Source organism: Mytilus californianus, unplaced genomic scaffold (genome assembly GCF_021869535.1).
Source record: "Mytilus californianus isolate M0D057914Y unplaced genomic scaffold, xbMytCali1.0.p SCAF_3, whole genome shotgun sequence".
NCBI lineage: Eukaryota > Metazoa > Mollusca > Bivalvia > Mytilida > Mytilidae > Mytilus > Mytilus californianus.
The window spans coordinates 105,175,650-105,200,558 of NW_026262679.1; the positions used below are offsets into that span (position 1 = coordinate 105,175,650).

The 24,909-nt window shown below is 31.7% G+C and overlaps 1 protein-coding gene across 1 annotated transcript; it reads right to left on the bottom strand.

Moving 5' to 3' along the window:
* Positions 1-1,948: 1,948 nt before the first annotated feature.
* LOC127735667 (lachesin-like) lies at positions 1,949-24,684 on the bottom strand. The gene is made up of 7 exons (XM_052245909.1): positions 23,966-24,684; positions 11,971-12,116; positions 11,076-11,289; positions 10,172-10,201; positions 7,906-8,190; positions 5,111-5,134; positions 1,949-4,050 (listed from the first exon to the last, which is right to left on the bottom strand). Exons 1-7 carry the CDS (start codon positions 24,057-24,059, stop codon positions 3,920-3,922), a joined length of 924 nt encoding a protein of 307 aa, XP_052101869.1. The 5' UTR covers positions 24,060-24,684; the 3' UTR covers positions 1,949-3,919.
* Positions 24,685-24,909: the final 225 nt, after the last annotated feature.

A 24,909-nucleotide genomic window follows, 5' to 3' on the forward strand; every position in this document is an offset into this window, starting at 1 on the left:
GTTATTCATAAATGTTACATATTTGTATTGTTTATTGTATATTATTGTTTGTATTTAGTAGCAATCCGACTGTTTGGATTTTATACTAATAGAATACCTATCTCATCTGTCTTCTGTTGGTTGATATAATCGAGAATTTAATTTTGTAAGGTTTATGGACTTCCCCATTTTGAATTTACCCAAGAGTTCGGTATTTTGATATTTTTTACGTAATTATAGAAAGCAAAGTAATATAAAGCAATCCTTTTTTTGTACTGAACAGTTTATGTATTCATTTTGTATATGAAATGAATGGTATGTGACACAATAAGTACAAGATTTGTTCTACCACGAGCAGTTAAATCATTGTAACAGAAAAGACAACACAAAGAAAAATACAGAATACAAGTTGCTCGATCAAAATTTAAATATGAGTGAAAGGAAATTAGTGATATAAAGCAACGAAACAGAATCCCAAATATACTAATGGAATAGAGAATGAAAATATACAACCTAAACAAACATTTACAAAAAATAAGAGACATTTAAAAGTTAACATATGTGGTATTCAATAATAGACCATTGTCTATACAATATGCCAAACTCGAAATTGTCTACAGTCTTGAAAAAGAAAGGCGAAAGATATCAAAGGGACCTTCACACTCATAAGTCGAAAACGCAATGGCAAAAAGAAGAAAAAGACCAAAACCAAAAGAAAAACAACAAACAGTACACGTATACAAATCACAACATAGAAAACTAAAGACTGAGCAACATGAACCCCACCTAAACCGAGGGTGATCTTAGGTGCTCCGAAAGGGTAAGCATGGAATGAATGTTCTTGCTGTATCTGAACGAATCTAATTACCTGAAAGGGAGCTCATAATTCTTGTTCTTACGTGTAAACAAATGTGTATTACATTTAACGACTTTAACAAGCCGGTAAACCGGTAAGAGAAATTGTCTGAATTAGTAGTCTGAGAAAGAAACAAAAGGATAAAATGCCTTTGCGCATTCAAATTGAACATGGTTATGGATTCCGTCTATAATTTTTTCGTAAAATACTAATTAATAATCCCCTGTCGAGCTTAAGCCTTTACATAACAGGCTTTTCTATATTTCTTATTAAACCACGAAGCTCTTTGTCACCACAATATCTAGGTAGGTGGTCATCAATATGCAGCTTAACATACAACAACCGTAGACGTTCTTGTTTCGCTCTTGTCAAGTGCAGAGAGGTAATAGGCTATTCTGATAGGTGAATCTATTAAAGATTTCCTGTGTTTGACACTAACAAACCACAGAATTAGATCTATCATACATCAAACCCATATCACATAAAATTACAATAATTTTTTTTCATGTTTGTGTATTGTGTTTTGATATGTTCGGTTCCTAAGTCTTTCATGAAGGAGAACACAGGAGACGCTTGCACTATATAAACGGGTTACTCATTTTCGAAGACGCTAACCATTGAAATGCTTTATGAACAAAGATCAAATGCTGATCGGCAATTTTCTGAATTTTTTTTTTTTTTTATAAATTTTGGTTTCATGCATACATAACATATTCATTTTTTTTAAATAATGCTGTGCGTCATGCTTTATTGATATAAATAGCTTTGTTTTACAGTTTATCACAACTCTGATTATTTAGAGTGAATATTTTATAAATTATTATGTTATTTCATTGAATTTTGTATTAAATTTTAAAAGATTTATGACTTTTTGAAAATAAAGTATGTGTTGTTGTTGTTGTTGTTGTGTTTGCTTATTTCTCACAAGTGGCCACCACATAATTTTTCTCTTTCAAAATTTACTGCGCTATCATGTCAATGTGTATGGTTATTGTTAAACCTTTGGTTCTTTTTTCTGTTCTTCTGAATACCACATTTGAATTAACAAACCAATATAATCTCTCAATCTTTAAATGATGTCAGAAATCTTGGCCAGAAATAAAAAGGGTGAAATGAATAATCATATATCATTTTAGTTTTATTAATTGGTTTTCAATATGAATATATGATCAAAAGTGTGACATGAAAAATATGATATCAATACACAAAATGTTAACATTTTAAATGTAATATTTATGTGAAATATGAATAATTTATTGAGATACTAGAGTCAATGACAATAATTATCATTGAAATTAAAACTTAAAAATGTACATAGCCTAAAGAAATTCATTACACAAGTCTCCAGGGAGTATGACCTTGAACAATATTTGTTTGGGGGAATTTACCCTTTAAAATGATCCCTAAGATAAAAAGTTTAGTAATATTTTGCACGTGACGAAATTGTTTGGTAATGTTTTGCATTTGTTACCCCCATCAACCTCTTTCTCTGCCTGTTGCTTTGAAACATAACATAAATTGTTGACTGTCTTCATATTTCCAGTTCAGATTTTTTATTTGCTGTATCGATAAAATCTTCATAAAATTCTATTTTTTGTTTATTATATATGCATATATAATATACATTTTTACAATTACCCAGTAAGAAAAGAGACGCTGAGGTAATGAACTGATGGCATTAACCCAAAGAACACAGATTTGTAGTTAATAGAGGTAGAATACTGTAAGAATTTAATCTTGTCTATCGAACAAGGTTTACTATACGAAAAGGTAAATAGCACATGCTTGGGGTTAATATACGCCATAAGCTGCGCAATACATTTATTAATATCTATTTGGCGTAATACTATTTTTTTTTTATATAAAAGATAATATTTGCGAAAGTATTCATTAATAAGTTAAATTAAATTCTAACACAGGACCTTGTGGAAACAATATCAATAAACAGCAAATATTTAGCGATGTTTAGTATAAATTGAATATCAACAGGACTTTCGTGATGTTTGTCGCATTAAAACTATTGCATATTGCAAAGCATACATAATAATATTTCTTGGCAACAATCAAAAGGCAAAGGGGAAATATTATAATACAGACATGCAATATACCGATAACATAGACACTTACTCGTATAACAAATTAATAAAAAATATGGAATGACAGCAATTAAATGCATAATTTACAATGCTGGAATATCACTTAAGTTTATGACAACAAAAACAAACGGAACAGACGATCAAACAAAATATACAGTATATATACTACAATATTCATCTCACTTAATAGCACTTTGATTTAAAATTTAATCTTTGGTATGTTGTAAATTAACACTTGAATAGTAAAATGTCATTTGTACATTTGAATAATTCACATGCGTCAATTATCTTGGGACTCGTGAATATAGTTCCATTGTAAGTATTATTTTTTCACAAAATATGATAATGTATTGCTTTACATTTTCAACACGAAAGTGAACATAAAAAATAATGAAAACTAATTGTCAATGGGACTAGACTTTGACTAGTTGAATTAGTTTCAATTTTGTATACCATTAAACGTGGTTCTATTTGATCCTCATTTCCAACATAATGTCTGTAGGTTTTTCGAGTTCCTTTTTGTGTCCAATATATACGGAAATTATAGAAACTTTGTTTGTTTACACCTATTTCCTGGACTCGGATGATATTTTCTTTATCATCCTGATGGTAATATGAACAACATGTTTTATTTACACGAATGACCACTATGGAAACGTAAACGCATGATGAATAAAAAGCAGATTGCAAAGAAGTTTATGTTACCCGTTTCTTTTGCAGACAATTCTTTTTATCAATGAGGCATGAATATAGTGTTTTATGCCAAATTGTTATGTCCGGCAGGTGTTTTCATTTAGTCAACTGGCGCAATACATGTACTCTGTGTTGTTGTCCATTGCTATTTTCACTTTCAGTAGACGTGGTGTTCGGTAAATGTTCCAGAACTATCACCAAAAAATGGTAAATTTCGTTTCAGTCTGTTTTCACTCTTGAAATTGCACATAATCTATACTTTGGAATTCAACGAAACCCCTGTTACATTTTGTTGTTATGAAAATATGTGTTTCAAAAGTTCAACGAAAAATGCAACAAACAAAACTGCTTTTCCATGAAGACTTGTAGACGCGTTTTTCTTATCCAAGCCTTCTTGATATCCTAGTGACGTGTCGATAAGAGTTCCTGAAATGAAACATTCAATAATGATAGTAGGCCAATTTATCCTGTAGTCAACCGTTTTACTTTAGAAATACAGTACATGTATGTTGATTATATTCATATAGTATGAAAGTATCGTCTGCTGGTATGCTGCTCTAAAGGCGCGGGCCTTAAATGAGCGAACACAGTGAAATTTGAATCAAATTGTCCGTCCTTTTCTCCTTCCCCATCTTAGTAATGCCTATTTCTTCAAAAAAAATTAGACAAGAATTGAATAAAAGGCTACAGTATTACATTGCACGATAAAAAAAAACTCAAATTGTTAGAAAAGATAACATTAAGTTGAACTCGCTTCCACGGAGCGAAAAAAGTCGTCCAGCGTATGATTTCTTCCCGTTTCTTTAATACGTTTACAAATAATTATTTAAGGACAATGAATGCTTATTGTTTGTTTATTCGCATATAAAAATTTAACCAAATGTAATCCAATGAAATATGAAGCCCTATTTCCCTTTTTCGTTTTCTATTTATTATTTATCGATATTCACGTGTTTTTTAATTTTTATTTTAGCTCATTATTGTTTGTAGATGTTGTATGTGGTAATTTCCATGTTCTGCCTTTTTTCGCAGATACATATTAAAAACATGAATTGCAAACATCTGAAGAAGAAAAAAATCAACCAATAATTAGTTGTTATTTTATTTTGACATTTAATCATAAACAATTTGAAGTATCATTAGCAGCCTCATAACTGATATTCTCAAATTAAATAAAGCAACTCAAATACGCCAGCTGAATCTAAATAAACAGAGATCAACAGCACTTCAAATGTTATAGTTATTCAAACAATTATTATACATGATATGACACATACAAAGTCTGTGACAAAACGGAGACCCATGTGTAAAATGAAAATGACTAATCAAGCAAATGCTCTTTCTTTATTGTTCTTCAGAATTTGTCGCTTTTCAAAAGATAAAAAAAAAACTGTTTTGAAGTGACTGACTCATAATTATCTCAATCTGCATGATCTGTGGGTGGTTGTATTAATTAATGACATGAATAAACAATTATGTTTCTTACCCCGTTTATCTTTGTTACCAGCAGCTGAAAGAAAGAAAAACATTAAATTATGCATGATTACACGCAATGAAACATCTAATTAAATCTGACGAAAATAAAAATTAACCAAGCAGAAAAAAAATATCCTTTCTCGCTTTTAATATCATTGCATTGTTACCGGGTTTGCAGTTATCTCTGCTTGAAGGAAATGAAATGCTAAGAAAAGTACTTATTTAGTTAATAAACATACATCAACAGCCCAGCATCTCAGTACCTCTGTACTGGCATGAAAATATTGTTTAAATGATGATGGCGGTTTTACTTTCCAAAAAAACATGGTCTTACTAAATGTATTTTCCTTATGAATAGCTCTGAAATAATTTTAATTCCTTGTACGGCTTTGGCTATATTGGCTCATCAAAGTTTGTATGAGGCTTTGGATTTTCAAATAATATGGTCTCGAGCATCACTGAAGAGGCATCGACATGCACATTTGGTGCAGTAAAATTGGTATCGATAATGTTATTGCATCATCCTTTTAGCTGAGTATTATAAATTCAAACGTCAAGAGGGATTTAAATTTTTTTTTATACACACTATGTAACGAACAAAATAAACCAATTTATTTCATTTTTAATAAAAGCTTACAAATTTCCCGTATGAATTGAGAAGACAAATGTATACTGTCAACTGTTCTGAAGTTATAACTTTGAAACAAATGCTATTATCATTGAAAGTCATTCGCCATTACATAGAGCAACAAATTGAATGATCTATTTGACATCTTATTGTATGAATATAGTAAGCTGTCTCTGGTAAATGAATAAATATTGAGGGTCGTACTGTCTTGCCGAGACACAAAGAAACAGTTTCTCTAACTTCAGTAAATCGATATAAAAGACCATTTGTCTTCTGACAAACACTTCATACAAATTCCTTTATCAAGTAACAATGTTTAATTCCTCTTAACACGAAATGTATTTTTCTTGTAGTATTTTGTTTGGCAGATGGCATAAACTCATAGAGAAGAAACTGGACAAATGATAGGGTCCATTGTAGACGATTGATATATTTCCTCATAGACACGTTTGAAATAACCGTATTACGGTAGAAGATATATTTAAAGATCTGATAACGACCTATAGACAGACAATTCTATTTCTGTTGCAACAAATATAGAACGATTACGTTGGTAACTATGATTAAATACAACCAAAATCAAATTTTTCCTGCTTTTATTACCCTGACTTTCTCACACGATGCTAAGTAATCAGTATAAGAGAGTTACACGGTACAATCATTCATAATTAAAGATTGCGGAATATCAAATTAACTTTAAGAAGCTTTTACTCCACGAAATCAGTAAAATTTGCATTATTGAAGTCTAGAAAATTTTCCATTCCTTATTCGTATGTGATAAGTAAAAATAGAAGTATCTATATAGTCAATATCACTCAGCAGATAAGTATAACCAAAGTTCAGCATTGTAGTATCACCAAGAACCATTGCAGAGTAAATACTAAAATGATTTGTTAATGTGTGTTTTGTTTTACATTTTTGCATTCTATATTTTAAAGAACTTCTCGTCTAATTTCACTTATATTTTTAAATTAGATAAAGACGTTCATGTGGAATAACGCTTTCCCTATACTTTTTTTGGCAATCCAACCATTTTTTTTCCTAAGTAATAATCGACTAAAATATATTCCAGCAATGTTTCAACTGCTTGAAGGTAACGCAAAAGTGAGTGATTGTGTTATCACGGTATGTCACCTTGTATATCCGCTTTAAATAACGTCCCTGGCCGAAATGAACAATAAGTTTCCAAAACGTTTGTCAGCAAATGGATCGCTAATAATAGTCAAAACACTCTTGCATTTTAGCAATATAGAAATAGGAGTTATCTCTCATGATTTGTCAGTTCATAGTTCATTTTTGAGTTTTCAACGTACTTGTGAATTTATATAAGAATCATGTTTCGTTCGCATTGAAAGTACGGTGCGTCCTTTAAAAAAATCGTACTCTCAGTTCATTGTTGGAATCTTAAAAACAACTAGCTTTACACAACATAGAAACTACGGAACAAAAGAAAACTGAACGATGAGCCTAGATTTTCCTTAAAAATTACAAAATGTCAAGAGAAATTAATAAATGACACTTATGAATTAATTTCGACAGATGGAGCGAGACCTAATCGGGCTTCTTTCTTTAGATATGAATGAATAAGATAAGGGTATATTTTAGTAAGACATCAACCAAATGATAAACAAAAAGGCCGTTAGTTTCCTCGATTGAGTTGTTAAATACATTTGTCATTTCGGGGCCTATTATAGCTTTCTATGCACTATGGGTTTTGCTCATTGTTGATGGCCGTACGGTGATCTATAGTTGCTAACCTTCTATGTCAATTGGTCTCTGGTGGAGAGTTTTCTCATTGTCAAACCACATCATTTTATTTTTACATTCAACAATAGATTAGCATCAATACAAAATGTTTAGCTCCAAATTGTCTCGAGTCTAGACATTATGAATAAAATCAACAGAATCTATCAAAGATCTACCATCATGATAAGATTTGACATATATTATGTTAAAACGAGGATTCATTGCTGACTTGTGTAGAGTGAATGTTTGAAAACATTGATTAATTGACTAGAAAGTGGTATCAAAATCTCTATAAGTTTACCTTTTCTTATATAAAATTGTTCCCAATTACGTAGCTGATTAATACAAATCCGATAAGTCAAGTTAGTTATCATGTATTAAGTTCATCAGTCTATTGAAAACTATAGAAATATAAAAAAAAAAAGACTTACTATTTAAAACCTGGACATGTTCATGTGTAGTTAGATCGCCCGTAGTTCGACACAAATAATATCCAGAATCGGCCATTACAACCTTGTCTATATACAAATCACTTTTAATTGATTTGCCCTTTAGTGACACAGCTTTATAAATTGTGGCTCTATCGTTCTTTTCTAGTTCATTTCCGTCCTTAAACCAGGCAATATCTTCTAGTGGCGTTTCCGCTTCTGTCGCGTTACAAATCATATGTAGCGTATCTCCAATTTCTACGTGAAAATTGCCTGTGATCATAATTCCTATTCAATAAAACAAAATAAAAAGTAAAATTAGTTATTCTGCATGAAAATGTGCGTTTGAAAATGGACATTATTTTCAAAATACTTATTCTGTCGTCATGTCACATTTGACTGCATGTTTTTTTAGTGGATTTGCATGCCGGGTGATACATGCACAGCAGAAGACGCTCACCCTGTCGAGACACCTGGTCTCGTTCTTTTTGGAGATCCCTCAGTTTTTGTTTTATATATTGATTTGTCTTTTAAATGATAAATGCATTTGAACTACGGTAACAGTTGCCTATATTTATGACTAAACAGATATGATAAATGTAGAGGTTCATCAAACAACATCAAATAAATTACTTCGGAAATTCTTTTGAAATCAAAGTTATTAGTAGATACAAAAAAGTTATACCATACTCCAAAAGCAACTGAAATAGTCTGTATATGGAATAAACATACATAATATTGCACATGGCCTCAACAAGAACACTCGTCAACACGCGTCGTTCGCTTAAATGTAATAAAGTGACTGAATATCCTGTTTCTTTGATAAATCGGTGGTATCGCCATGTATTTGCATGACATATTTGCCACTAGATGTTAAGCAAGCAACAATTAGTCTTTAAATTGACGATAAATGCTAGGAACAACTAGATGCATGGGAATTTTTCAATGTGTGCAAGTTCCAATGAAAAAAAAAGTACGATCAGTGAATGTACGTAATAATCTCATGCAAACTAAAACATAACAAATATTTCAACGGAACAGCGATTTATCGTTAGTCTTCATCTTAAGAGTTTCTTAAATTTTCAAGATTGAATTAAAATAATAGAATTTGCTTTTTTCCTTGGTTTGACAAGTTATTTTAAGATGCTCTAGATATTTTTAGTGTGTGTTAATTTGCTCTGGAGACAACAAAACAAGAATAGAAATGTACAATTATCCTTCATCTAAAGCTAAGCTTAAACATAATTAAATTGTCTTTAATTCTAACGTTCTTGCCAAATTGACACTCTCATGAACTTTTCTGAAACGCTTTTCTCATGTTTAAAACCTAAATTTAGATAATTAAGATAATGCACGTATTGAATTCACCGTTTCTTTAATTAGAACAAATTTTAATGAGTTTATACTCTTAAATTCAAACTTGCACTTCGCCAGAGGTTTTAAAATTTTCAACTTGAAAAAATAACATCATTACGGAGTGTAAGGTATCACACATTGCTGGAACTTATTAAGATTCAATAAAGCTATCAGCCATGAGCCGTCTTAATTAAAGCCAAACATAGAGATATAAATATCTACTGCAAGTTACTGATTACATTTGTACGCCTTTTTTATTTGATTGTTTTTTACTAAAATAATAAACTACCACTAACTTTAATAATAATTTAATTTTGTTATAGATAACTGCAATGTATCGGGGTAGTAACACTCCAATAATCTGAGGATTGAGTGAGTTCTGATGTACACAATGCATCGGGGTAGTAACACTTCGATAATCTGAGGATTGAGTGAGTCCTGATGTACACAATGCATCGGGGGTAGTAACACTTCAATAATCTGAGGATTGAATGAGTTCTGATGTACACAATGCATCGGGGTAGTAACACTTCAATAATCTGAGGATTGAGTGCGTTTTGATGTACACATTGAGTTTAGGATTAAAATGTTCAAAGATTGACTTCTACAACGTTCTCAAAAGACATATGGAAAGTGTTCATTGGAACCGAATCTGACCAAACAATGCATGCAGGGGTTCTAGTTTCCGTATTTTATTTCAAGCTGACAATGCCTATCGTCTATGAAATATTTGATGAAACAACATGAAGGTTAATATGTCCAATAAATAAAACTTAATGTGTTAAGGTGTGACAAACTCGTTAAATATGAAGTACAAAAGTGTCTACTGTGGAATATTTTGACCTTTTTATGTAGCAAATGGAATTAAGTATTCTGTTAACGAAATGTCATCACGGTATAACAGTACTCTTACCTGAAGGTTCTAGTTGTATTTCTGGTCTCTCTGCAATGTTAAGATATAGCTGTATATAACATTTGCATAGGTATTTTCTTACGATGTACATAATTTTGTTATTGTGAGTTGAATCGATTAAACAGATGATTAATTAGTACGTTGACGTCCAGTGGCAACTATTTCTTGCATATTCAAGACGAGATCAAGCTAAAAGATCTCATACTAATGATCAGAATGATTGTTTATTAATGATGATCGCTTGAGTCCAGCAGCAAATAGTTCATGCATATTCAGGACAATAATAAATAACGACAAATCTGATAGATATATGCACTGTCATACGACATTGATTAAGGGATAGAAGTTTAGACGGTCACTGGATAATGAGGGTTTCTGCACACGGACAGACATTTTTGTCTTATAGAACATGCCACATATGGACCCCTTTAAAAGTTCTTGCAAGGGTTCTTAAATGTGTAGTTCTCTCCCCTGTATGAGGTATCCCGGATTCAATGCCTACATTCTGACCGGACTTTGTCACATTAATTTTTTATATATACCACACTGCCAAACAAACACCCATCTTTAACAAGAGTTCTATTGCCGGATGGAGGTAGTCCAGGTGACCATATTTCTATACCCAATTATAACTCTCTAATGGGATAATAAAACGGGTGACTTGTTTTTTTTATGAAATAGAATTGTGAATGGCTTAAGAGATATCAAGCTAAACATCTTTCATATAAAAATAGGAGATTTGGCTATTCAGGCAAAGCACCCTAATTTTCTCTATTCGTTATTTTTTGCTCATATTTCTCTACTTTTTGCCCATTATTCTGTATTTGGTAAATATCATCTAGATCCTCATATAGGTGTATCATGCCTTGTTCAACCAATTAATTCCTTACAAAGGTATTATTACCTAGTACTTGGAGGTGGACAGTCTTCCGCAGATTTCTATCCTTTGTACTGATTTGACACTCATAGGTGCCTGAATCTGAATCTTTTGCATCCCTTATGTGCAAATTCCAGTTGTTTCTGTGGATTATATGATGTATCTGAAATCTTGAATCTGATACATACGTCATCTTTCCTACTGTTAATGGATTCATATCTGACAGTTTGCGCCATACTACCTAAAGAAAGAATATATTGTATCAAATCCTCAAATTTCTACTGAAACTGATATCACAAGTTGTTTGAGATACAAAATACTCTAGTGTCTGTGCTTTTGTTATGAATTCAATATAAAATTGAGAATGGAAATGGGGAATGTGTCAAAGAGACAACAACCCGACCATATACCATTTATTATTGAACTTATTACAACGGCTACAAAGGAGTTTTTGATTTCTTATACTATTATTAAATATATAAAATTTACATTAACAGGTTATATATGTACATATATATTGTTTAGCTCAAAAAAATAGTTTTATGTATGAAGTTTCTAATGTTCAGTTGCGATAGTTCAAATAAATCAAACATCACTTAAGCTATTTTATTGTAATATTATCGGGTTGAGTCTAACAGTTGCGTATTGAACTTAAACAAATTCTGATAAGTCAGGTTTTCTTACGCGTATCCGCGTTCTTTGTTTGCGATGTGGTAGTCCTAACGATTGTCTTTCGTTAAACGACCATTGGTAAGCAACGACTCACAGTATATGTGCCTTTATTACACCAGTTACTGCACAAATGCAGCATACTAGTATATTGATAGATTGTTGCACGTTAACGCATTGAATCACAAATATTGAATAATTGTAAAAAAAACAATAAAAGTAAATTTGTGTAACATTAATCAACGAAACAAACCGTTTTTGTCCCAAGATTTTCTACAATACACGTCAGTACAGCTGTGTGTCCTTTAAAAACGGTGAAGTTTTGTTCTGATGGTGCAAACGATGGCTGAATGGGGACCAACTTTTCTCCATTTCTATTTCGACCTCTTGGGTCGTAACCTGCAGAAAAAAATACAGATATAAATGTATATAAGCTTTAAAACTCCTGCTTGTAAAAATACATAGGCATGCTTTGCATTCATGACATCCTTGCAAATTGAAAGATTGAAAGGTCTGAAAAAAATGCAACAAACCATTTAATTAATGTAAAACCTAACTATGCATATTTAGTTTACAAAGCGAAAATTCCAATTAGGGAGCAACAAAACAAATCATAGTCCTAGAAGAATACAAAGAAAAATAAAGACGAAAGAACAAATAAACGTTCGTAAAGCATTACGCAGAAACAAAGTAACAAATATTTCGTAATCACAAGGGTAACCTTAAGTGCTGCGGATGAGTAAGTAGTTCTTGGTGAAGTAGTTGCACGTGCAAGTAAAATAAATTTGACACTAATCAAAGATATGTGAAATATGAAAGATGAGAGAATACAATTACTAAAAACATCCTCAACTATAGTTTTAAATGCAATAAAACGTCTTCAACTGTCATTCTACGCTGTAATGTAATGTGTACAACTACACTTGTTGTACATGTAGTTATGAAATGACTATGTATGTGTGTTTTCAATAGTTGGTCTTCATTTAATGAATAATGCCCTCAAATACTCTGGACAAGTGTGTGAATACCGTTGTCCAAACACATTAGCATTTTAAAATAAATATTAGTAAGAGTAATCAAGGACAAGTGTCCAGACACATTAGCGTTATTTTGTATGAAGACAACAATAAGGTATTAATTAAGTAATTGACAACATTTATTGATATTAACAGACAATTTGCTCTCAGATTAATTGTCAGTAACGATGTTTCCTATTGTTTTTGGCAGTGCAACACAACGGGCGAGGACAAAACAAAAAATATTAACATTCCATGTTCGTCTGGTTTGCTTTGGTGGTAATCATATGTCTTTATTTGAGCCAGGGTGTAAATCAACTTTAAGTGAACAGTTAATGTAATACTGGTAATAATTGCAAGACACCAGCAATAAATCACGGGTTTCCATTCAGAACTGTAGGAGCTGATATTGTAACACTCAAAGAATATATAACCCACAGCTTGCAAAACTTTTGATCTTAAACTGTTCTTTATCACAGAAAGAAAACCTTCACACAATTTCAGAAAGAAAACCGCCACACAATTTCAGAAAAGACAGCAATTTTTAGAATGTCTTGAATAAACTGAGATTGCAAATTGATTAATTGATTGATAGATGTAAGTAACAAAGATATTCGAGAAGATAACAATGGGTGAGAACAAATTAACAATTTATACATTCGGTAGGGTCTACAAAGTGGGTCGATCGAGATGGAAGGGTTGATTTTATAACCACTTGAAAATTAAGGCCTATTTTCGGATAAGGATTTTTTGCAATGCAAAGGACCACCTACGGACCTCTGACTCTTTCTACATGAAGCATCGAGTTTAACGTCAAAATTTGGACATGACGTTAAAGTGTATTTATACATCCCGCGTAGCCAAACGAATGCTCCACTTTAGTAAGGATTCACTGCTGTATTGGAGAAGTCCCAAAGATGATTATATATATGTGTATACCCTAGTTAACCCTGAACAAATAATTGCGTATTTATGTACCCTGTTTCGCACTTAAACGACACACTAGGACTGATGATTGAAAGACGATGTCGGTTTCATTTCCGAGAGTCCAAAACATACAAAATATTTATGTAGATGGTTTGTTGGATGGGAAAATCTCTGATCTGTCATCTTAATTTTATTCGTGGAAGTCAGTATAGACGGTTCATAATAATTGTGGGTACCATATTTTGTTGACTCAATGCATAATGAATTTTTTACTATTCCGAAAAATATGCGTAGTCTACACTTTATACTATATAAAAATATGAAAATAACATTTAAATATTTTATGCGTCTGAATCGCTTTTCTATATTAACGATTATCAGGAACGCTCAAAGCCAAATATTTGAAAGCCAAGGATATAAGTACACACGAGGAGCTACACGACCAAAAGAGACATAAAAATAATAGCCAAATCCATCTAAAGTCAACTTTGCCTGAGATAGTTGAAATATTCATATCATAAAATAATTAGAGCATTAATTGCTGGTTGGGGAAATATATATATAAGTTGTCGATAGGAAAGGCATTTGTATGTAACAATTTGGTTAAGAAAGCTCGCAATTGGTATCGGTGAGATTTAACTGTTGTATTGTGGTTGATCCATGATATATGACATGGCTTACTTGAGAGTATATCAGCAGTCCCCTTTCGACAACCTTGAATCCAATAATAATATACTTTCAAATGTGTCCCATTATCAAGTCAATCTTCTTGTGACAAATGAACTTGTTTATGGTATTCGTTATTTCTTATTGGGTGTTAGATCTTTTAATTTACAGTCTAAGGTGTTATTAAATATTCTTAGTACCAGCATTTGTAAAGCTTTTGTTCTGAGTACATCCCAAATTTGGTTGCATGAAATGTACAAAATATTGTTGCTCCTTTTAGAACAATACTTACTTTATGAAAGAAATATTAACTTATATCAAGAACCACAATTTAAAGCTACAAATGTGATCTTACAGGAACGATCCTCGGAACGATCATAAAATGTAGGGATTAGTATTTAGAAATCCTTATACCTTGTATCTTAAAAACAACAGCTCCAGAACAGGGTGATGAAGGGGTAACATTTCTCCACACACTCGAAGGTGTTGGAGACAAAACATTGTTCTTGTCCACAATTTGTCAGGTATTTTCAATATCCCGTTGAAGGCTATAGATGTAAAAATACAGTGAGCCTTAATTTCAACAAGAAGCAGTGAAATTCTATATTTTTAGATTTAAGAAAAACGTATCCTGTTTTTATGAAAGAATATTTCTGCCTTTTTTTTATAAATCAATAAAAAATATCCTTAAAACTTTTCATGTCCCCTCAAACCCCCCTTCTCTAAGTTTAATGCTTATTAGAAAATATAATATAAATTTATTTAGAGTGATTTCAAGTTGATGTTATAGTAAATTTTGCTACCTCATTGTATATACAAGGTCTATTGAGATCACAAAGTCAACAAGCAATATATGTAGGTGTTAAAAACATATATTAAAACAATTATACGCATGGTGCACTTGTATTTGTAAATATCTGAATGGATGAAAAGTTATCTTAATCACTTACATTTAAATAGAATGACGTTAACAGAGAAAATTGTAAAATAAAATATTTAAGTAAAATTCAGCTAGACAGTTTAAGTACAAGTTCTTTCCAGTTCATTTAAAGAAGTCGAAAATAAAAAGATTTCGATTATCAATAAAATACAAATTTGGGTGACATTGATATTTAAGCTTATTTCCTATATGACATGGAAGCTAATATCATCACTTGCGGTCTATCGTCATAAACGTAAATAAGAAAAATGAATAGATTGATTTAAAGCAACTTGGGTTGAAATATTGTAAGGATTATATTGTAACTTATTATCATAAGTCGTTGTCAAGATAGCCAAAACACGTGCAAAAATGTAACATGGTGTGAGAAGAATTGTCGATGGAATTCATAGTAACTTCCTTATTGGTGTCAAACATAATTGAAATACACTTTAGATCGTTATCTTACTCGTTAATATATAAAACAGAGAAAGTTAAAAAAAAACACCGTAGAAAACTAACTAAAATTAACAGAGCTCTATTATCTATCGACTTTTATCAAACGTTCTATAAGACCAAACTAAAAGTGTGTTTGGGGTAAAACTTTGCTTCTTTGAAAAATAGGGTAGGTAGATTTTATTTTCTATATTCTATATTTACCTTCAGTGGATAACACCTACAATTTCATCATTCACTACCAAAACTGTCAATAATAACATTCAGCAATGTGAGGCATGCAAATAGGATAAGCTGGAAAACCATAATCCTGGGTTTTATTTTATTTTGGACCTTATATTCCAATATAATGGATTTTTATTCCTTATAACTAATTTTTTTATTTCAGAAAAAAAAAAACAATGAAAAAATACATAATCAAGATAAGAATACTTTAAAAGACCTAATTTTACATGTAAGTTCTCAGCGAAATCATATATAAGATCGACCATTGATTGATGGTGTTAAATGCCATATTTAGCACCATTGGCTTTTGCATGAAAGCCAGTTTTTATTGATGAAGGAAGCTAGAGTACAAAAATAGAACCATCGACCGTCGGCAGGAAAAATTGCAATCCCAGTAAATCAAGATCACAGTCAAACACACCTTACCACGAGCGTGTTTCGAACTTTAAACCTAGCTGAGTGTTGACAAGCTAGCTATAACAGTAGAACTACTTAGACCACTCGACCATGGAGGTACTCAAAACCCACGAGAGTAATACAATAATTGAATGGATTGAAGAACTACTTAGACCACTCGACCATGGAGGCACTCAAAACCCATGAGAGTAATACGATAATTGAATGGATTGAAGAACAACTTAGACCACTCGACCATGGAGGCACTCAAAACCCATGAGAGGAATACAATAATAGAATGGATTGAAGAACTACTTAGACCACTCGACCATGGAGGCACTCAAAACCCATGAGAGGAATACAATAATTGAATGGATTGAAGAACAACAGCAGTTTGTTTTACCTAAAAAAAAATCCATTTTTATCCTTAGAAAGAGGAGGACAGGTACCAGTTAGGGGGAATGAGGATCAAACAAATAATGAACCGCAGTTTAATCAAATAAGATAACCTGCTCCCTCTAACAGTAGATGGTAGTTATATTTTGGTAATGATGGTAAGACAAAGCAGAAGTAACTTTTTTGTGTAAAAAAAGAAACAGCATTTGTTTCCTTGACGTTCTTAGTAAGGTTAACAGAAAATTGTTGGTTCAGCAGTCACAACACTGATGCCTAAAACCATTCATAAATAGTTGATTTAGAAGTTATTGTACAAACAGTCAGAAATTGACAATTTTATACGACGCAGTTATATTACAGAGAATCATATAAAGGTAAACGTATCATCCTTGTTTTCTTTGACACTAAGTGTTCTCAAGTAAATAATATAGTGTGACAATTTGAACGCAATTTGTAAACAATAAAGAAAACAATTAATTGTTTTTTCAGTGAACTGTCAAAACCAAGACTGTTGCATAACTTGCAATTGTCACATAATTGTATAACTATCTGATAATTGAAGTCGATTGCAAACTGTTCTTTCAACTAAGAATGACACATGAAAGCATTTGGAAACATGTTCCATCTGGTTTTTATTGCTTTGGTTAATTTGTATAATCTAAACTTGCATATAAACGAGAATACTCGATTAGGTTAATCTCAGAAATCTGGCATAATCGACGTAAAAAAGGGAGGAGAAATACCAAGGGGCCATTAGCTTATACAAACTTATGCATACGGCTTCACTGACATGGGAGAGTAACAGATGATAGTGATAGATGGCTGTTTGACGTAAAGTGGCAAGTTAAATGCATATTCAGAACGAGAACATGTTACGGAAATAAGAATATGAACCCTGTTTTGTACTAGACCAACACGCCGAGTCGGATTTTAAAGTTATAGCTCACAAGGTAACAGTTCACAGGGAGAAATGTCACTCTACCCGGACATATCGTTCTGACTCCTAGCCGACCAGTGTTCGCTCTTATTCCTCAGTACCGTGTGCTAAGCAAAGAATCAGAAAATGCCAACTTTAAAGTCTTTGGTGTGACCCGACCGGAGGTCGAACCAGCACTCGATGCGAGCAAGCTACCATGAGACCACTGAGGCGGTTGAGAGTAACGGTGGCATATAGGCTGTAGAATTAGTCTTTTTAAAACATATTAGCGATAAGCCATTGTAACATAAGGGATTTTGACTATTTTTCATGTCACTGGTCGATTGATTCCAATGTTAATTGTGATGCACAAATCTGTTTCTGGAAAACCTTAATTAAAAGGAGATGTTGGGTACTGATACAGCAAACTGACGACAAAAAATCAAATAGTTCAATATACGATAATCAATCATATACAAATGTTTAAACAATATGACGAGTTCTAAATCGCCTTAAGTAAAGAACAGTAGCAAACGAATTTAACAGAGATTATCAAGGATCTACCATATGCATAAAATTCCCTGAAGGACAAAACATTAGGCACAAATAAGAAAAATTAATTACTGACGAGATACCTGCATTTTGGTTTGGTCATAAAAATGTTGCGGGATAGCCTTCCTCCTTTTAATCAGTTAAAGAACAAAAAGTACATAGAACAATGTACAATAAGACTAGTCCAGAATAAGCGCTGAAATTTACCGGCATGCAAAAATAAAAAGGTAGATTCAAACAATATTTAAAAAATACCCAAGAAAGAAAATCAAAGCACCTGACTTGCCGATAAGACATTTTACACTCTAATATCAGTAACTATTTCGGGGTAGATTTATACAACATTATAGACGAATCTGGAATACTCGATTTTGTGCTGAGCTTAAAGTAAATTTGAGCAGATGTTTGCTCAAAAGGAAACGTTTAGATGATCAAACGAGTATAAAAGAGTAACCAAGGTTAGGTAACATGCCGACTCTTCTGATAAAAATAGCGTACACACCCACAGAGTCATACACCAACAAAAACGGCAGCCAAAATAACACAAAGACGTCACTACACAGCCTTCAGGGGTTATTAGGCACCCACATCACATATATATTGACCTTAAAATGACCACGAGATATAATTAGCTGAATAACAGAGATGACCTTAGGTCAAGTATCAGAATCCCATATTAAATATAAAGAAAGATGAGAAGACAAGCATATACATGTAAATATGTGTCTGAAAGAAGAAGGAAGATCAACACAAGCTGATAAATGAAAAAAGGCAAAAAAAATCTTTCTGAACTTCAAACACTGAACTTGATTAATGTCAGATCATTTGAATATGATTCAAAATTCCGTAATAGCATTACACAAAAAGCAACTAATGTGATAAGTTCGGCAACAGAAACAAAAAACAACTTATGTAATAAGTTCTACTGTCTGGTGAATGGTTAGAGTTACTGATATAGTTTTTTTTTTGAAGTCCTCTTTCAATCAGATAACAACTGAAGTACTTCCAAAGCGGTTCAATACAACTAATGAGTATCATAGCAAAGACATGATTTTGGTAGATGCCAATCTATAATCAGCACGATATTCATATTACTTAAGAAAGTGAAAGTAAATTTAAAGCTTCGAGAGATCAATATTTCCCCGATAGATACATTTGTAGTTCAGTAATTCGCAACATTAGATTTACACTGTAATGCATAAATTTCGTCAAGTAACATAGATATTTAAAAGAAATGCACTGAATACTCATTATCTTACAACATAAGATGTTCAGGACCCCAGAAGAAGTACCCAAATCCGAATGATCCAATATTTAAGTCGATTATCTGATAAAATGTTTATCATTTCTAGCATTACGAATTGGCAAAGTAAAATGTATATAACAAGATGAATGATCTTTGGAACACACTACATAAAGTGCAAAAATTTTAACGTTAGACGAAAAAAAAAATTATATAAATTTTATAATTTTACAGCATGTTTTAACACTCAAAAAGTTAAAGAAAAATATTTTTATGGATTCATAAAAAGAGTTCAACATAGAAGTCTGTATAAATAAAAGCGCCACCTAACAGAAAACTGAGTAAGTACACCATTCTTCAAACATTTTCAGGTATTGATTGTCTTGATACGACCGTCCGAAGCAACAATGAAGATTTTTTTCACTGTCACATACCGGAACTGCATTGCTTTGAGACAACACTATTTACTTATTTCAGCGTCGATGGATACCCGGAACTGTAGAGAATATGTAGATTTTAATGATTGATAACGGTGTCCAATCAGTTTCCTTTTATTGAGCCTATCCATGTGGATGTACATAAAATAAACTGAATAAATGATTACAGATTACACCTGATTGATGTGGTTTTCGATATGTAGCTATCACTCGATCACCTTGATCCCCTTTGTTTGAACAATATTTCCATTTGCTCGGAGTCTTTCATTATTCATATGATCAAATGTTCAAACGTTTAGAAATTTCATATTTATGAAAGAAATAGTATTTCTGATAAAGATCTGTTTAATTGCGCTTTTATGCTGTGCTTGTAGTTAGTATAACTTCGTCTATGTAATGCAAATGTGAATGTCTGAAAGCTTAATTTAGAGAGAAAAAACAATTTCTGCATAAGGGAGCTGCCATTTGATTTTTTTGCGGGAGGGGGGGGGGGGGGGGGCGCTAGGATGAAAAATTTCTGTCCTGCCTTTTTATTTTTCACTCTATTCGGTCCTGCCTTTTTTTTTTTTAGTTTATCCTGACTTTTTTTTACATAAATCGTCATCCTGCCCTTTTTTTTTAGCAAAGTGTCTCATCCTGCCTTTTTTTAACTCAAAACTACTGTCCTGCCTATTTTTTTCAAATTTCATCATAGCCCCCCCATAAAAATCAAATGGTACATATATATTTACCAAATTTTTGTGCAAGTGTTCAACCTTACGATTATATTAGTTACATGTACAAATTAAAAAAAAACAGTTTTATTTCGACCAATGAATATATATAATATTAATATGGAAACTCAGACGGGTGTGATTTAGCGTTTAATGATACTGGAACTATTTTGTCTTAGTCAGGTACTGGTAGTTCCATAGGGAAAAAGAAAACGATTTCCTACCGTCTGTCATTGAATTTCAAGTACACAATTACCAGCGTTGTTATTCCTAAACAGCTGTTATTGTGATGTGTCATTATTGTTAAAAGAGGCAAAATGACACCATAAATATTATACTGAGAACAAAGTGTTTTAAAATAAATCAATGGCTATTAGTGAGATTTACTACTTCCAAGACTTATTTTGCAATTACATAATGGTTTCTACCTTCGGTAATTGACAAGGTAAACAGTGCATCATTTCGTACGATCCGATAACAAGTGAGATAAATGCAACATTGAAGGAGAATTGTCAAATTAAACCGCAATCAATTGATGAACTACTGTAGTAAAAAATAGTTTAACAAAATATCAACAAAGTTAATACCTTAAAAAAAATTATAAAAAAAAATGCATCATAAACAATAATTGGAAGAATGATTCATCGAATTCCGACAATGAACACATACATAAAATTCATGCAAAGGCAATTAAAACTTCCAACCAAAACAGAGAACGGAATCAAGGTACCAGAAGATACCATGGAGACATCAAAATGAAAAACCGAAGAGAAACAGATAACAGCATGCCCCTCCCCCAAAATAAGTGAAAAAAAAGCAAACAACAATATATACAAAAAACACTACACTGAAAATTAGTCTGAGCAACACGTATCAACAACATATAATTTTAAAGAAAAATCTATGTGTATTAGAAATCAGAGATTTGATGATAATAAGACAAATTTCCAAAGGGTTTTCGACGATTTTATGTGCTTTCTATACAAATGATCACCTATTTTGAAAGAATTCAATCAGTAATATTTCAGATGATAAAAGAAATAAATGCATTATTTTTTCGATTTTCATTTATAGTTCAACGAACCAAAGTTGTATGCAAACTATTACCAAAATATGTGACATAGCCCATTTACTGTTCCTTGACCTTAATCATTGACCAGGCTTTCAAATAAATTGTTATCAGTATCCCCAATCTATAACAAACTTCATACAGTTAAAAGAAATAACCCAAAACTTCCCATAAAATGTCAGCAGTTAAAAATAGTTAAAGAAAAATTAGAAGACTCCAAGGGAAAGAAGTATCCAATAATTACAATGGGTTTACTACTGTACACCTGCTTCACCCATTACCTTCAATTTAACACGAGATTAAAATAAATAGGAAGAAGTAATTATTTAAGTCATAAAAAAGACCTAAAGCGTTTTATTTGGTTTTTCGTGTAACAGATTAGTTCAGATTAAATCGATTAGGGTAAATCGACTTTAATTAATTTTTGGGGTGGTCAATTCTGCTATACTCTCTATCTCTTAAACTTTATACATTTATAGAACATATGAGACTATAAATTGCATTCTTTCAAAATTCGTAGTGACATTTAAATATAGGGTCCATAACTAATAGAAAGAAATCTTTGTGAAGTAAAAACACGTGGTTCATGCATGCATAAAATTGGTCTTTTCCGATGATTTAACTAAAGTACAGATGTCAAACAAATATTCCATGTGCGACACCATTCTCAATCTAAACATCTCAACAAACCTACGTTAAAACTAAAAGTATCGATATTTTGATCAATAAAACATCTTAATGACATATTTCCATTTTTTTTTTCATTGAAGTTTATTAGATGACTTTCAAATAATTCAATATCCCTATGATATATAATACTATGTAGAGAGAACTAGCTCTTGTTTCAGACAAAAAAAAAATCAAACTTGCACCTAATATATGTATATATCACATAGCATCATTTAAAACAAATCAAACAACTTTATTTTGCAAAGAAGAAAAACAATGACCCTATACTACTTATCTTGTCGCAATTACCAGACACTCTACCAAAATTAATCGCCCAGAACATGCAAACCGAACCATTAAACGACCAAACGCATATAAAACATTTACCATTGAACTTTTAAGCAACTTAGATAAATACAATTTGTAAAAAATAAGTATGTTTCTCTCCAAAAAAAATACAAACAAATTCCTTGTCAGTCAATAATTTGCCTTGCACTTATTCTGCTAAAAGGTACAATTCAATTTAAGACTGATTACAATGAGTTTAAGTTGGACAATAAAAAGAGCAGTATTTTAAAAATATAATCAAAGTAAAAAGGGGCATATGATGGCGAACTTACACAGTATGGTTTTGCTCATTAACGAAGGCCGTACGATGACCAAAAAATGCTCAGATCCACGTCATTTTGACTTTAATTGATAGTTGTCTCATTGGCAATCATATCACATCTCCTTATTTATATAAAGTATTGAAAATACTTGATAATCAGCTCATCAAACACCCCCTGGACAGTTAGGTCTCTTTAGTATATATAGTATTCTGAACAAGTACTCCAATGCTTTATAGTATTTGTCTTGGGTCTGTATTAAGTGCAACAGAATTAAAGTAGGCTATTTAAAACATGCAATCTACTAAAATAAATCATATCCTCGGTGTGGGGAGATATAAAAATGTGCATAAATCTCTTAATAACAGCAAATATCAAAGTTGTTATTTGCATATCGTAACATAATGACAAATTAAATTGTCACAACCCTCCATAAATCTTAGTTATAATTCAATTACAAGGTTTAAAAAGGCTTTAAATTGAAATTGATAAGGTATTAGATGGATATTGTCGGCATGTTTAGATACCGATGCTGAATAAAATGTTACGTCTTCTATCTAAAATGTCATCAATGATAACGGATATGCACTCAGTACTGGTAATATTTGCATTTGTCCGCACCCGTAAGGGCTTGAATAATAACCCACATAAAATTTTAGAATTTTGATGGTTAAAATGATTCCGGTTTGCTTATGTTTTATATAATACATGTTATAAATCCAGTTTGACTAGGTTTATAAACAGGTTATTTAAATAACCAAAAATCATGTCTCGCTATTTGCACTCTAATGCAAAGTTAAGAAAAAAACATATTTGATTTCTCTTACAGTATTCTTTTTATGTTAATTATATTAATAATCGATATTTGATTTGAAACTGAAAATAGATGTACGTGACAAATGAAGAAAGCAAAAGTAAGCCAAGGTGCATCAATAGTTTTGACAATTCAGCTCTCAAATACCGACAAGCGTTAAACTTTATAATATAATATCTTATATAAAAAATAATCGAGTAAATAGTTGTGAAGTTCTTGCACTTACCTGCTGTATATCCCAACAGTAATGTCCATATGATCGAATTCCAAAAGTTACACAGAAAATGGCAAATAGAGTGGTTTTTCTTGCATCTACACATTTTTATTTATTTATTTTTTTGTTCTCCAATAACCTTTACCTACATATTGTAAGACATGTAACTTCTAACTACATTATTCCCAACGCCAAGATTTCAGCGTTAATGTCAAATCGTCTTATATTAATCTGGTAAATAACGTAAATATTTCTCTATTCCATGTCTTAATTAGAACTCTTCATACAATATATCCACCTTGAGTTTACACAAATATTATTTAAACTAATATATTATTCCCACATATTAAATAGTTAAGGCTTTCCTTCTCGCGTTAACTGTCACAATTTTTTATGCAACGATAAACAGATTAGCATAGTAAACCTATTTCAAACAGAAAATTCTTCATTCGGGATGTTTTTTAATTCCTTCTCGTTCGTAGTACTACTTTGAAAACAATACCTTTCAATGCATTTATTGTAAATATATTTTTGGTAAATATATTTTCAACTGAAATGAAACACAAATACTGTAGGTAAATATCCACAAATCTTCATATCAATGAATCGAGTTATTCGGCGACTATATAGGTAAAGTGGTTTGTGATTATGCTTTGATCATGGGATTTGTTCATATAACTGGAATTAATCAATTTATGATAGAAATCGGCTATGCTCGATGAATGAAAACAACTCGAAAACAATTTATTTGAGTCACCCAATGAACAGATCTGAAAATAGAATTTTATTGAGCGTATACAGCCTCTCAGGATCCGCCTATTCTCCGCCTCTTGAATTAACTTCAAAAAGATCCAGCAATTTGTTTGCAGTAACCAAAGGTTTGACATATTGATTTAAAAAAAAAACTTCTAAGAGAGTTTTGTAACACACTTACCAAAAATTACAAATACAATAGA

Excerpts from the sequence above, each read along its gene's own strand:
- LOC127735667 (XM_052245909.1), bottom strand. The coding sequence starts at position 24,059 with ATGTGTAGATGCAAGAAAAACCACTCTATTTGCCATTTTCTGTGTAAC. Across the intron at positions 10,202-11,075 it reads TGTCCACCTCCAAGTACTAG|AGAGACCAGAAATACAACTA; the intron begins GTAATAATACCT and ends TTAACATTGCAG. Across the intron at positions 4,051-5,110 it reads TGGTAACAAAGATAAACGGG|GAACTCTTATCGACACGTCA; the intron begins GTAAGAAACATA and ends GTTTCATTTCAG.